The sequence below is a fragment of the Stegostoma tigrinum genome (assembly GCF_030684315.1).
Source record: "Stegostoma tigrinum isolate sSteTig4 chromosome 30 unlocalized genomic scaffold, sSteTig4.hap1 SUPER_30_unloc_1, whole genome shotgun sequence".
In the NCBI taxonomy this organism is placed as follows: domain Eukaryota; kingdom Metazoa; phylum Chordata; class Chondrichthyes; order Orectolobiformes; family Stegostomatidae; genus Stegostoma; species Stegostoma tigrinum.
In genome coordinates, this window is record NW_026728045.1 from 276,624 (window position 1) to 292,249 (window position 15,626).

Consider the following 15,626-nt stretch of genomic DNA (forward strand, 5'->3'; position numbering starts at 1 on the left):
CAGAGTATTCAAATGTTTTTTAAGAGGAACATGGAATCTTGATGACCAAGGGGATGGAAAGTCATCAGGAATATACAGGAATGTAGAATTGAGGTCAAAACCATGACTGACAGAGCAGGGCTGAGGGGCCTGTTCTTGTTCCTTGCTCTTATATTTGTGCAGAGTGCAAGAAAAATAGATTCACTGAAAGGAAAGAACAAGCTGAACACCAGTGAAACTCGACAGATGAATAAAGATGTAAGGGAAGAATTGAGGGTGAAGATAAAATGTAGAATACATTAATTAATAGATAAGAACCGATCGGGAGTCATGTCATAAAACATTAAAAAGGCAAAGAGCAACTATGAAATTCCATGAGTAGTGAATATACAATGATATAAATGTTTCACGGACAGATTCAGTGGAAGAGAATGCTTGGATTGGAAACAGAGGTCATTGGAGGATAAACAGTGTTATATCACAGATAATGATGGAGAGATAACAGAAACATTATTTTGTTTTGATAGTTATGAGCGAGATGGGAGAGAGGTCTTTGAAATCGGGTAATAAGATGAGTATTGAAATAAGTGAATTTAACATAAAATAAAAATATGCATTAAATATACAGCCGTGGTCTGGATGAATTCCACTCCTGCATGATAAAACAATGGAAAAGATTGCAAAAGTAGTCCAGCAGTAGTTACTAATCTGTTGCAAAAGAGCATAACATCTGAGGTCTGGTGTTAACCCATTAACCCATTAAAAAGGGGCAGACCGTGAATTACAAACCATTTGACTTATCGTTGTATCAGAGATAATGGGAACTGCCGATGCTGGAGAATCCGAGGTAACAAAGTGTGGAGCTGGATGAACACAGCAGGCCAAGCAGCATCTGAGGAGCACAAAAACACTTTGTTATCTTGACTTATAATTGTGACAGGAAAAGTATTGTATCCTTTTAAGGAAGAGAATCGATATCTAGAAATAAATACAACAATAACAATGATTATTCAGCATGAATGTCAAAGTGGGAATCTTACATAACCAATCTTGTTGAATTTTTGGCTGTGTAATAGAGAAAGTAGACAATGGTAATGGAGAGGGTATGATTTATCTAGAATTTCAAAAGGCTTTTGAAAGTTTTCATCATTACAAACAAGCCTAGAAAATGTGAAGTCGGGGATAAGTGGAAGAATGAATTGTTAACTGGCTTCATGACTGAAAGCAGAAACTGAGAGTAACGATAGCTATTCATACAGGCAGTGTGTGGTTAGTGGCGAACCACACAAACCAGTGCTGGAGACATTGCGATTCACAATTTGCATTCACGGCCCAGACGTTACAGTCTGATCTTTTGGAGCCGCTAAGGGGCTGCGATGGAAATTCTATGTGAGAACTGCTCAGAATTCTTACATTTCCAATGGGCATCTGGTATCTAGAATTGCTGAAAAAACCTTCAGCTCTGAGTTGGAGTTAGAGAATTCAGAGTTTTCTAACTCACTAGACTGGATGGTTACCAAGGAGATGTTAGGCACCCCTTTCAACACCCCCATGAACTGAACTGACGACCTTTGCACCATTTAATTATACCCTAAACCCCTATTACCACCCATCACCCAACTACTCCTAAGCTCCAAGTTCCCCTATCTACCTCCTGGCCATCCTGACCCAACAACACGGCCAGCACCCACTACCTACCAGTCAACATCTGACAATCAAGTGATCTGACCGTCTACATCCTTCACCTTCTCCCCAATCCCATTGTCATTGAGTCATAGAGTTATACAGCATGGAAACAGACACTTTGGACCAACTCATCACTGTGGATCAGATATTCCAGCCTGACCTAGTGCCATTTGCCAGCATTTGGTCCATATCCTCCAAAACCCCCCGAGTCATGCGCCCATCCAGATGCCTTTTAAATGTTGCAATTGTACTGACCTTAACCATCTCCTCTGCCAGTTTGTTCCACGCACTCACCTCTCTTACCTTACACCAATGCCTTTTAGTTTTCTACATCCCCGCCTTGGAAAAAAGACCTTAGCTATTTACCCCGTCCATGTCCCTCATGATTTTATAACCATCTATAAAGTCACCCTTATAGTCATCCTTCAATGGTTCATTCAGCCTATCCCTATCAGCCAAACCTTCCAGTCCCAGCAAATTCTCTTAAATCCTTTCTGCATCTGTTCAAGTTCAACAACATCTTTCTGATAGAAGAGTGGCCAGAATTGGAAGCAATATTCTACAGGCCGCCTCACCAATGTCCTTTGGAGACACAACATGATGTCCCAACTTCTATACTCAATGTTCTGATCAATGAAGACAAATGCCTTTTCACCTCACTGTTTACCTGTGACTGCACTTTCAAAGAACTATGCACCTGCACTCCTGGGTCTCTTTGCTAAGTAACACTCCCAGGGCCCTATCATTTACTGTGCAAGTCCTGTCCTTGTTTGCCTTACTAAAATGCATCCCCTTACATTTACCTATATTAAACTCCATCTGCCATTCCTTGGCCCATTGTCACATCCATTGTACTATGAGATAATCTTCTTCGCTGTCCACCGCATCATCTATTTTTGGGGTCATCTGCAAACTTACTAACTCACCCAACCCAACACATCTAACTTTCCTGCAGCTAACTACAGCAGCACCACCCTGCCAACAGGAGGTTGAGGGGGCAACCTGATAGAAGTCTGTAAGATTGTGAATGACATTGAAAGAGTGGAAAGTACGAGGCCTTTTCCCAGGCCGGAAGAGTCAGTTACTAGGGGACACAGGTTCAAGGTGCAGGGTTGTTGGGGCCGGTGGGGGGGGAGGAAATGTTTAAAATAAACATGCAAGGCAAGCTTTTCACACACAGGGCAGTGAGTGCCTGGAACGTGCTGCTAGTGGAGCTGGTGGAAGCAGACACAACAGCAACATTCAAGAAACACCTGGGCAAATACGTGAGTAGGTAGTGAATAAAGGGAAATGGATCCTGTAAACGAAGACAGTTTTAGTATGGAAGGGCAGAATTTGTTGGCGCAGACTTGGAGGGCCGAAGGGCCCATTCCTGCACTGTGTTGTTCTTTGTTGTCTTTGTTTGATTTTACCCAATGACATCATGCTTCCCTAACTGGCCGAAAACTTCCGAATTTCTTTTCCCTTCTTTTTTGGGAATTGTTACGTTTACAGTTTTCAATCCACAGAGACAATTCCTGAAGCTAAATAAGATTGCAGCCATTGTATCCACTGTCTCTGCAGCAGCTACATCTAAAACCTTCAGATACAATCAATCAGATCCAGGATACTATAAGCCTTTAATCTCATTGCTCTCTGAGTAATTGTTTCTTCACTGGTCATCACAGTACTCTCTATCATTGCATATCATTGTATATCATTGTATCATTGTACCATTGAGCGTATCATTGGGATGCATAAAAGTTTCAGCATTTGATGGACGAGGATACTATTTGTATTGTTTCTCTCTCAGAGTAACTTTGCCAAACAGCTAATTGGAATATTGTCCAGTTTCTGTCTAAAACCCACTGGTTTTGCTCTGTTAGATTGTCCATCATGAAGTTCTCTCTGTTTCTGGGCTGTGGACTCGTGTCTATCCTGGCTGTGGCCTCAACACTGGATGAAGACTGGAAGAACTGGAAATCACAGCATGAGAAACAGTACACTGAGGTAAAAGGGGAACGTGCTCTGGGAGAAAGTGTATTCCAAATGCTCAGCTCACTCAGAAAGAGGAAAGGATTGCACACACATGACAGATATTGACAATTCTTAATTGCAGTAAATAAGAGATACCTGTTGGGTGGAAGGGATATGTGAAGTGAAATTGAGATCCTGAAACTCCACCAGCATTCTCTCAGTCTCTAATTCCAGGAGGGGATTGATGAAACTCATAGTGAAACAGCAAGGACCTGGTGTAACTCATTTCACTGGAGTCACAACAGAAACCACAGAAATGGCTTGAGAAGATTCAAATCCATTCCTGGTGTTGAAGAGACAATTGTGGAAAGGCAGAAAAGCAGAATTTGCTGGAAAAACTCAGCAGGTCTGGCAGCATTCATGAAGAAAAACTCAGTGTTAATGTTTCAGGTCCAGTGACCCTTCCGCAGAGCACCAAACCCGAAACGTTAACTCTGATTTTTTCTCCAGCTTTTCCAGCAACTTGTTTTTATTCCTGACTTACAGCATCCACAGTTCTTTTGGTTTTAATCATGGGAAGGCACCCTGGAGGTTGAGGCATAGGGGAAGCTTTCTGATCAGCCCCAGAGGCCCATTCAAAGATACATCCCTCTCTCTGCCCAACCTCACCTACTGAGCTGGCTGCTTGATGCAAGCCTCTCCCACGACAGGGTGACGAGGTTTCTGAGTGGGTAGTAATTGCCCATGTAATGGCCTCAGTAGGTTCACAGGGATATGGAGCTGTTGAATCCCATGCCTGCTGCTACACTACTTTCACTTGGGACGGGGGCAGGTGGCGAGATGTAGAGTGTGTCCATTTTCAATCTCGTCACTGAGGGGGTATCAAACCAGCCTCCCGTTCAGCTTTTTTTATTCTGCTTCACTTTCAGTACCAATCTCTCAGACTGGCAGCTAAACAAGTTTTGCTGTGTGTGCATTTATTTTTTGGTGGGTGGGGAGCAGTGTGGGGCGAACCTGACTGATATTTTTCAGATCTGGTTGGGAGGATAGAAACCCAACTGCAAAATGTTATTTCAGGTTTCACACAGGGATTTTTAAAGCTACTGTTTAATTTTATGAATGAAAGATGCTGGAGCCTGATTGGCTTAATGTCTTTATTCAGGATGAAGAGGCCGACAGGAGAATGGTCTGGGAGAACAATATGAGATACATCGAACAACATAACCTGGAGTACTCGATGGGGAAACACACATTTACTGTGGGAATGAACCAGTTTGGAGATCTGGTGTGTACAAGACGTTTCATCTGAGATCTGTTCAATGCCAGTCATTGTGAAATTGTGAAACTGGTGTAAGGTTATAACAAGAAGCTGAAGCAGGAGTTGGCCACTTCGTCCCTCACGCTGAATCTACCATTCAGTATACTCAGTGACTGACTGGATTGTGATCACAATCTAGGCATGGGATTCAACAGCTCCATATCCCTTCTTCGCCACTCCATGCTTCCATTACCCGGAACTTCACTGTAAATCAAAAATCCATCTCTCTCCAACTCGAATATATTCAGTGACTCCAGCCTCCATGTCTCTCTGGGGAAGAGAATTCCAAAAACTAACAATCCTCTGAATAATGCAATTCCTCCTCATCTCCATGTTCAGATTCTGTATTATTAAATTGCACTAAACAGTGCTCGTTGGTGTGAGCTGTCTTTATGGGACACACTCACGCTATGAATACAAACAACTCGTGTTATTGAGTCCTCATGGATTCTGCCCATCACAATGGCTGGGTGTCTGAGTTACAATCTGCATTGTACACCCCAGCCCCTGGTTTGAAACTCCCCCCCTCAAGGAAAACATCCTCTCACCACCACCCTGTCAATCTCCTCAGAATCTGATATGTTTCTGTAAGACCAGCACTTATTCTCCTCATCTTCAGTGATTCAAGGCTCCAGCCTGTTTGACATTTTCTCTGGTGATAACTCCCTTCTTCCCAGGGATTATTCTCATGAACCTTCACAAAGATATAAAAACTGCTGCTGTTTTGGTCGATGGACCACCAATCAGAGATACTCGAGCCACCCTCAGGCTCCCCACCCATGTTTATACAGGACTGGAAAGAAATAGATGGCCCCTTCTTTTTCATTCAGTCAAACATTAAACACGAGGAAGGAGTGCCAGCACTGCTTTCATCTCACTTTGTGTTAAACTCAGTGAATGTGTGGAATGTAGCTCTGTGAGGTTATTGACCCTCCTCCTACACTACCTCCATTTCATGAATCTGCTTGACTTTCTAGACCAATGAAGAGTTTAATGAACTCGTGAGTGGAATGGTCCAAATTGATGCTGATAACCTGACTGCACCGGAAGTTGATGAAAGAGATGAAATTAATGAAGGTGAAGCTGTTGACTGGCGTAAAAAAGGTTTAGTTACTCCAGTAAAAAAAAACAGGTAAAAATCAGAATAAATCCTCCTCCTGATTATTAACTGTATACACTAATTTCTGAAAATTTTGGGAGTTATGGTGTGCTTGTAGAAACAATTAAGAAAGGCTCAGTTTGAATTTTAGATCTTATTTGCCTGTAAATGATTCCCCTGTTCCTTGTTGCAGTTGTTTCTGGGCATTGGTTGTGGTCAGGCATAGGAGCATGGTGTGTGTAAGTGATGTTAATGTTCATTCTTTTACTCGAAGAGACTAGAAATGTTTTATTTCAAAAACAAATTAGGATGTTAGGATAAATTTTAAAATTCACGTCTACTAGTACAATTCTAACATGATAAAAGTTCGGATCCCATTTAACACAACTCAACAACGACAAGGTTCCAAGCTGCACTCTCAAGCTTCCCTGTGAGACCCTGTCCAGTCTCCTGCAGACAATATTTGAACATGTGCTCTACAAGTCAGCTTGTAAACCCACAGTCACACTTCAGTGCGCTGCACCTTGAACCTGTGCCAATCATTCTCTCCAAGCAGACAAAGCTGTTTTCTATACAGTCCACAGGAGGGCAGAATCTGCTGGTTAGAGTGTGAAGTGTTGTGTACGTATGGGAGCTACATAAGACCAGATCATACTTTTTTTCACAAAGTGTGAGTGACATCGAATGTTCAGGAGGGATACCACCACAAGGCTCAGTGAGATTTCTCACCGTATCTTATCAAAGCCACCGTGTTAACTGCATCATCGCAGCTATGACATTCCTCATGTCCAATTCTAGCCCCATCTTCCCACACATTTTTCCTGGAGCAAGTCAATAGGTATCTGCTGAAAGACCAGAATCCTGGGACTGGAGCCATCAAGACGAGGCTGCTATGTAGCCACACAAGGACTAGAATCCCAAAGTTTCCCTGGTCAGCCAGGAACATGTTCTGAAGGTGCCAGAGAAGGGAAGATGGCCTTGGAATTCTCTGACAGGGAGCATATCCCGGTCAAGGGGTCAGTGAGAAGGAGTTCTGTCCTGTTCCCAGAGGAGGCCATTTTGGCAGATGTTGGCAGCCTGGTCCAAGATCGCCACTCCAGTAGGACCATCTCAGTGGTTCAGTGGAACAGCCACAGTGCCATAAGAATGGGGTGTGCCACAATCTCTGCGACCTCCCACTCACTCTACCCCCGCCACTGCACCCACCTCCCACCCAGACTCATGCACTGCCACTAACATCTTTGCCATCTCACAAACCAATGTGGCAACTGCACTAGTTCCTCAACACCTCAGAAACACCTCCTGACCTGTATCAACATCCATGCCACCCATAATCATCTCACTCAGTCTCACCCTTTCTCTCATTCCAGGAGGTAACAGGCCACTACCAGGACAGGCAGCTCCTGGATTGGTGTAGAGGTACCTGTCATTAGATTCCTCAGCTCCTACCAGGAGTGACTCCTGCCCATCACAGGAGGAGACTGAGATCATGAAACATCCAGATCCCATCAACTGAGTAAATATCACTCTTCGCTCCAGTCCAGCTCTCCTGTTAAACCCTCTGTCAGCCTCATTCACTGCACACTATGTCTATCCACTGGTCACAGCACCTTCTCCCTCAGGATTTGTGGATACCGTCAGCATCTCCACAGCTCCATAGGGAAAGGAGACACCTCCTTGATTTCTAAGGAGGAAAGTAGAGGTCTGAGAGAAAACATCAGCAAGGCCCCCTCCAGCACTCTCCCCCAGCTTCATGAGGATGTAAGCATCAGAGGGTGTGGGAGCACAATCTGGTGAGCACCTCACTGAGACAGCTCCTTCAGCCCCCTGAGACCAGGCAGCGACAGGAGAGGAGCCAGTGGTGTCAGCAATCATCCACATGGAGGGGCAGGAGCAGCAGGCAGGGATGTGAGAGGCAGAGGCTGCAGGAGTGCGGATACTCTCTGTGAGCCCAGATGCCCAAGGTAGTGATCTCCACACCCTCCAGGGACCAGTTGGTAGTCACCATGGAGAACCAGTGCCCAGCACCCTCACTGTTGGCTCTACAGAGGCACACACCATTGCCCGCTGGTCCTGATGCACACAGTGGAAATGCCCATTGCCCACTGGTCCTCAGGCACACAGTCAAAATGCCCATTGCCCACTGGTCCTGAGGCACATAGTCAAAATGCCCATTGCCCACTGGTCTTCAGGCACACAGTGAAAATGCCCATTGCCCACTGGTCCTCAGGCACACAGTGGAAATGCCCATTGCCCACTGGTCCTCAGGCACACAGTCGAAATGCCCATTGCCCACTGGTCCTCAGGCATGCAGTTGAAGTGCCCGTTCCTCCTCACAGGAAATAAGGGCAGTGCTCAGCTGGAGGAAGAAGCACATAGAGGTCTCCCCAAAGACCACACAGAGGGTGTCTCAGAGATGGTTGCGCCCTCCACCTCCATCTTGTTTGCCCCATTCTGCTCAGCATTGTCCAAACCCCCCAGGCATAACTGCCCTGAGGTTGAGTGAGTGAACCTCCAGGGCTAACAGCTTGTGCCAATGAGCACACTCAGGGGCCAGGAGTACACTACGTCAGAGTGACTGGGGGACAGAGAAGATAAAGGACCCTCGGTGGCAAGGGTGACAATGCACAGTACCTGGTTTTGTACTTTTCTATCAATGGCACCTTTTTGACCTCACATTTGGCTGTTTCTCACTCTGTGGAGGGAGGTCTGAATGTAACTGTAACCAGCATGAAGCCCAACTTCATGATCACACGAGATCAATGTCTGTGTCGAGAGCCTGTGCAAAATGGGGAAGCAAGAAGAACAATGTGTACAGAGGTCAGTGTGTGTGCTGCTCCAAACCATCGTCCCTCATCCTACAACTTCCTTATTGCTTTCCCCGGCCTTTGTGTCCAACAGTTTTGGTGCCACGGAGTTGGTCAGCGATCTCTGGACAGGGAGGAGTGCAACACACACGGGGCCAATGAATCTGAATGGCCGGGGATTACAAACCGCACAGACCCGTGTCTTCTACAGATCATGGCTCCATGTGAAATGTTGTCTCCTTTAAAGGGCCTTAAAGAAGCCAGTCTGCTCCTATGATCGAAGCCTCCATCACATGACTCCCTTCCCATTCAAGATTTATTGTATCGACTATTGCAGATAGTTACCACCCACGCTCCCTTCACAACTGTTATCCCCCACACCCAACCTATAGCCCCCAGTCCTGAAGAATTACAAAGTCTTCTTCTCATGGCAGCAGACCCCTTGTCCCTGAACCGCAGCACCCATTTCCTCCTCAGTTCATCTCTGGACGGACGTAACAGATTGCCTGTGCCTGACTCCCTTCCACAAACTAACTGAACAGTCCCTGACTAGAAACGCCCTGACCCCTGGCTGATTAGCTGTACATCTCCCTGACCATGTTAGTCCCCCACCCCGCTTCCCACACAGACTGGTCACGATGGAGCCACAGGACCTGTGTGGCCCAGTCTATGGACCACAAAGGCAGGGACACCCCCTGGCTGTGGCCAGTCCTCTGGACTGGTATCAGAGGCTGCCCTTGGCGTACCTGCGATGTACCTTGGTCCAGTCTGTGAGCTGGGTGTCTTGACCTGCAGCACCTTTCCTAAGCCAGTTGCAAGTACACCCTTCACTCCACATTTGTGCTCCCACAGCTGCCAGCAAGTGCAACAGGGAGGTGCCATCATGGTATTCAGTGGCTCGCAAATACGAGACGCCAATGTCCATCAGTGTGGGGCATCTGCAGCTGGAGCCTGTACATAGTACCTTGCGATGCTGTTTGATCTGATGGAGCAATGAGGACCTTTGGAACAATCTGGGAACTGCATCCATCAGGTCCCCTCTCTGAATGCCATGTCATGTTTCCTTGCTATCAAACTCATTTGGTAAGAGAGGAAACTGAATGATGAGAGATAATGGGAACTGCAGATGCTGGAGAATCCAAGATAACAAAGTATGGGGCTTGATGAACACAACAGGCCAAGCAGCGTCTTAGGAGCACAAAAGCTGACGTTTCGGGCCTAGACCCTTCATCAGGCGACAAGTTGAACATTTAACAAGGCATTTCACAATCGATAACCCCTCTTAATTTACAACGCAGCACTGCCAAGAGAGAAAATCATCTCACCACTCATCAAAAACAGAAAATGTAGAGTGAGATGCTATTCAGAAGCCAAATATACTTGTCTGTTTAGTTCGGTCAGCATTGCAATCTTGGAGAATACAGGTTTTAATTAATCAATTTGTGGTAAATTACTCCAAGAATGCACAAGTGCAGAAAAGCAAGTTGGTTCTTACATAGCTCCATTGAAAGAGCAACTCACCATGGCTCAGAGAAGGATAGGGATTTGCCAGGTTAGAGGGATGGCCTGTGGTGCTGGGCGCCATTGACTGTACACAGCTGGCTCTGTGGTGTTCCCCTTTATTCCTCACCAACAATGTGGTTTAAATTCCCTCTCAAAAAAACATTGAATCCTGCACCAGTCCAACATTTCCATCTTCCACTGCAGCATCCTTATGTCTCAGAGTCAGATTGTTAATTTCATGTCAACGTTTGTCCATTTCTTTCCCCTTGATGTGAGGCTTAACAGGAAGTTGGTTGAAGTTGTCAAAATTCGCAAATGATTCTTACAGCCCCCAGAGAGACTATTATCCAAACTGAATTTAACCCTGGATCACAGGCAGTGGTGAATTACTGTATTCCTGACTCCATCCCTAATCTCTTCCAAAGTTATTCTGCTGTCAATGATGCTGCTTCTCCAAAGAGCAATGCCCCCTGAACCCTGGTACACAGGCACCCACTCATCCCGTGTGATTCTGAAAGACCTCATCAAACAGAATGACTCATAGCATCAGTGTGAGACTGTACGCCACCTGAGAGGAGATGGAAAGTGGATATTATTTTTACATCAGAATGTTTTAATATTGTTGTATTTCTCTCATTACCAGCAACAATGTCGTGCTTCCTGGGCTTTCAGTGCACTTGGTGCTGTTGAAGGACAGTGGGCAAAGACGTATGGAAGACTGGTTTCTCTGAGTGAACAGAGCCTGATTGATTGTGACAAAGGAAATGGTGGATGTCGTGGTGGATTGCTAGCGAGAGCCTTTCGATATCTGATTAGAAGAAGAGGCATCAACTCTGCTGAGGCCTACCCTTACACAGGACAGGTAAATTTCTTTTAAATGTCTTTCAAATTCACCAGGTACAGTCTGTTTTCAGCATTCATGGTTAGCAGTGTAACCCAGTGCTAATTGAATGGAAGCTGGCACCCGACTCTGGATCAATCCTTCCTTGAGAATCTGCTCCCAGGTTTCTGCCAGTGGCACTGTGAAAGCAGTCTGAATATCACCTTTCAGGACAAGGCCAGCTCTCCCTCTCATTTCTCCCTTATCTTGTAATGATCTCCTAAATCCTCACTCGACACCTCCTGCTCTCAGGCAATGTGAATGAGGAGTTAAGGGTATTTCCATTCCTGGGTCTTGCTGCTCACAATTCTGTGAGCCAGTATGTTGATGTGGCAGTCAGCTGAATCATCAGATCATTCAGCATGAAATATTCAGAACTGCCAATGCTGGAGGCAGAGATAACGCAGTGTGGGGGTAGAGGCCAGGTAGTATCAGAGGAGATGGAAAGCTGATGTTTCGGATCTGGACCCTTCTTCGTGAAACGTCAGCTTTCCTGCTCATCTGATGCTGCCTGGCCTGTTGTGTTCCTTCAGCTCCACGCTGTGTTATCTCTAGATCATTCAGCAAGTTCTGTACTTGATCTGGGAATACACACCATCCAGTACAACAGTTACTGCAGAAAGACTAAAGTGTTAAGACTAGAGGAAATTATTTTACTCTGTCTGCTTCTCCCATGTGTCCAATCAAGCCAGTCAGTGACTCCAATCTAAGCTGCAATTTACATAAAAATGAAACAATTAAGTTTAAAGTGTGACCTGTGCACAGTTATTACTGTTTGGTGAGAAGGCTCATTTGATGTGCAAACTATTTGGCTCCGTCTATGGCCAGTCTGTAAATACTGGGGTGGAATGAAGACACAACATGGCTCGAGCCTGCCCTTGGGTGAATATTTTTGTAGCTTGCTTTTTGTGCAGATGTTGTTTCACCAGAAGCCACTGTTGTATTCTGTTGATATTTCTTCACATCACATTTGTCCCTCTGTATTGGGTGTCATTGTGATCTGCCTTTTGCAAGCATTTCCCAGCTGCTTGTCTCAGTATCACACAGCTTCAGCTGATTCTTCAGTTCACCCTTCAAATGTTTCACCCAGCTCCTCCAGACCCTCATGTTGGAGCTCCTTGTAGATGACCCATACATGTGTTATTATCCAGCAGAGCTGTGATTATTTTTGGAATTGGCTCAACATTGTTCTATTTTCCCTGAGACAACCTGAGGTCACAGGTGAGGCAGAGTCTGAGGTCACTATGTGACCTCGCACTGTGCTCTCCACAGGGCCGGCCACTCATTGGCAAAAGAAACAACTGGATAAAAGTAGCACTCTCTCCATATGACAGGGGTCAATGATGTGGTGACTTGGTATCACGTTACTCTGAGCCAACCCTATGGCCATGTTTAACTGAGATGCTGATCTCCTGCCCACCGGTTGGAGAGTCAACAAGAACCAGAGTCCCCTCTTTTCATGAAGGTCCCAAAGGATTTATTGTCACTCAGGCACTGACCGGCACACCAGCAGTGCTCCTCCCAGATGAAAGGCCCAAGGAGCGGCCATTACCAGCCTGAGGCCAGCGGTCCTGTTTAACAGGGAGACAGTGACTGTCCTTACAACACCAACCCGAGGGCATGTATTGGTCCTGATGGAGGGTTAGGGGGTGCGGGGGGACGCGCTCTCACAACACAAGAGCTAGGTAATGACCAACTCCAACAAGAGAGAACCTAACCATCATTCCTTGCCATCCAATAATACCAGCATCACTGAGCCTCCCACTATCAACATCCCCGAAGCCTTTCCATCAACTAAACACAAGTCATAGGAGTGATGGAACACTTTCACACACCTCAACAGGTGCAGCTCCAGCAGCACTGAAGAAGCCGGACCCAATCCAGGCTACCTGACTAGCACTGCATCCACAAATATTCACTCTCTCCACTACCATCATAAAGTGGCAGCAGTATGTACTCTCTACAAGGTGCACTGCAGAAATGTACCTCCGGGCTGGAGGCAGTACCTTCCAAATCATGGCCAATTCCATCAAGAAGGACAAGGGCAGCAAATACTTGGGAACACCGCCACCACAAATTGCCCTCACACCAAGCACCATTCTGGCTTGGGAATGCATTGTCATTCCTTCACTGCTCCTGGGGCAAAACCCTTGAACTCCCTCTCTAAAAGCATGGTGAGTGCACCTATCAAATATTCCGCAATGGTTCCGGAGGGCAGCTCATCTCCACCTTTTCCAAAACAAGTCTAAAACGGCAATAAATGCCGATACAGTCAGTCATAGCTACATGCTGTGAACTGATGCATGATGAAATTAGCAATGTGACAGGAAGGCCATTCACATTCTAATCCAGCTTGGATTTAATCAGGGTGAAGGTAGAATTCCCTCCTGCCATGTGCCCCCACCAATGTAAGTACATCCTCCCAGCAGCAGCCTCACCCCAGGAGAGGCATTAAATCCTGCCCTGTGTTTCTAAAGCTGCACTAAACTGCAGTATTGGTGAGAAGTCATGGACCAAAATTTTCACTCCATCAGACAAGAGGAACATTCTGCAATAGCTGCCACATTTACGATTGTCCAGTTTTCATTGAAACACAGAAACGGGAAATGAAATCAAAATACTCCATCATTTCCAAGGTGCAAGATGCTACAAAGAGACCGAGGGGAGCAGGTGCATAGTTCCTTGGAAGTGGAATTGCAGACAGATAGGATGGAGAGGAAGGTGCTGGGGACACAGTTGCCATGATTGCTCAGAACATTGAATGTAGGACTCGGGACATCATAGGACTAGTCTCAGCAGGACGTTGGTGAGGCCATTTTTGGAACACTTCATACAGTTTTGGTTGTGCTGCTATAGGGAGGATGTGTTAAATTTGAGCGGACGTTGGTGAGGCCATTTTTGGAACACTTCATACAGTTTTGGTTGTGCTGCTATAGAGAGGATGTGTTAAATTTGAGCGGATGCAGCAAAGATTTACAAGCATGTTGCTGGGGACTGGGTTTTATTTATACGGAGAAGTCGAATGGCATGGGGCTTTTATCCCCCTGGAGCATCAGAGGCTGAGGGGTGACCTTATCAACGTTCATAAAATAGTGAAGGGCATGGATAGGGTGAACAGCCAAGGTCTTTTTCCTCGGGTAGGGGAGTCTAAAAGTAGAGGGCATAGGTTTGAGACGAGAGGGGAAGGATTTAAAGGGACCCGAGAAGAGGCCGAAAAAGAATGAGTTGTAATCCAAAGATTCTTCAATTTTGTAAACTGTGGACTGTTTGAGAAAGATTTATCTGAATGACTTAATTTTTGGAAGTGTGAGAACATTTTTCATTTGAGGTGACTGAAAATTCCAAACGGGCTCAATACTTTCCAAAGCAGTTTCAGAATGAGTTAGCCAGAGGGAAAGTTTGATTGGCAAATCGAGTTGTCGAGGCTGAGTATGATGTTCTCCAAGTCCCCACTTTTCTATTTATTTTGAATCCCTTCGTTTAACCTCAATGTAGAATGTGTCAAATGCATTGATTGATAAATATTATGATCGATACAAAACAATACTAAAAACGATCTGAGGGGTAACTATTTTCACACTGAGGGTGGTGCATGTATGGAATGAGCTGCCAGAGGAGGTGGTGGAGGCTGGTACAATTACAACATTTAAAAGGCATTTGGATGGCTATGTGAATAGGAAAGGTTTAAGGCCAAAGGCTGGCAAATGGGAATAGGTCACATTAGGTTATCTAGTCAGCATGGACGAGTTGGAGGAGGATTCTGTTTCCATGCTCTATGACTCAATTTTAAACCTAGACAAGTATTGCAAAGTATTAGTGAACATTAACTTTGAACTTTTCTTCAACATTTAGCAAGGACCCTTCCGATTTTGGAGAAAGGAAGTGGCAGCCAAAATCTGAAAGCAGAGAAGAGTCAACAGAAGTGGAAACAACTTAAACATGATCTGAATGAACATTTATTTTTCACATTTAGGTTGGATTCTGCAGACATCACAGAACTAAAATTGTTGCCAGAATCATTAACTGTAAACGTATAAGAGAAGGCGAAATTAATTTGGCAAAAGCAGTGAGAGACGTAGGACCAATCTCTGTTGTGATTTATTCAGGCCTAAAGACCTTCCAGTTTTATGAACAAGGTAAGACCCAGCATTCTGGATGATGTTTATCAGTCAGGTTATTAACAATTCAAGAAAAGATACCAAAAATCATTAATCCACAGACACACTTCCTGACAACTAATTTGTTATTAATGTCTCGATGTTTACAATGGACCACACCTCTCCCCTTTGTTCACGCTTTTCCCTCCTCCCCCCCACCCCGTGCTACAGGCAGCCCAGTGCTGTCAGGCACCACGGGGTTAAATTTCAATCAGATTGGAAACTGAGCTCAGGAATGGCG

The 15,626-nt window shown here is 45.3% G+C and overlaps 1 protein-coding gene across 1 annotated transcript; it reads left to right on the forward strand.

Annotated features, from left to right (window-relative positions):
• Nucleotides 1-3,564: 3,564 nt before the first annotated feature.
• LOC132207546 (cathepsin L2-like) lies at nucleotides 3,565-15,364 on the forward strand (the record flags this gene model as incomplete). The annotated part of the gene is made up of 5 exons (XM_059643501.1): nucleotides 3,565-3,654; nucleotides 4,784-4,906; nucleotides 5,917-6,064; nucleotides 10,987-11,210; nucleotides 15,202-15,364. Coding segments are annotated over exons 2-5 (637 nt in total), but the record flags the coding sequence as incomplete, so codon positions are not given.
• Between the last annotated feature and the right edge of the window lie 262 nt (nucleotides 15,365-15,626).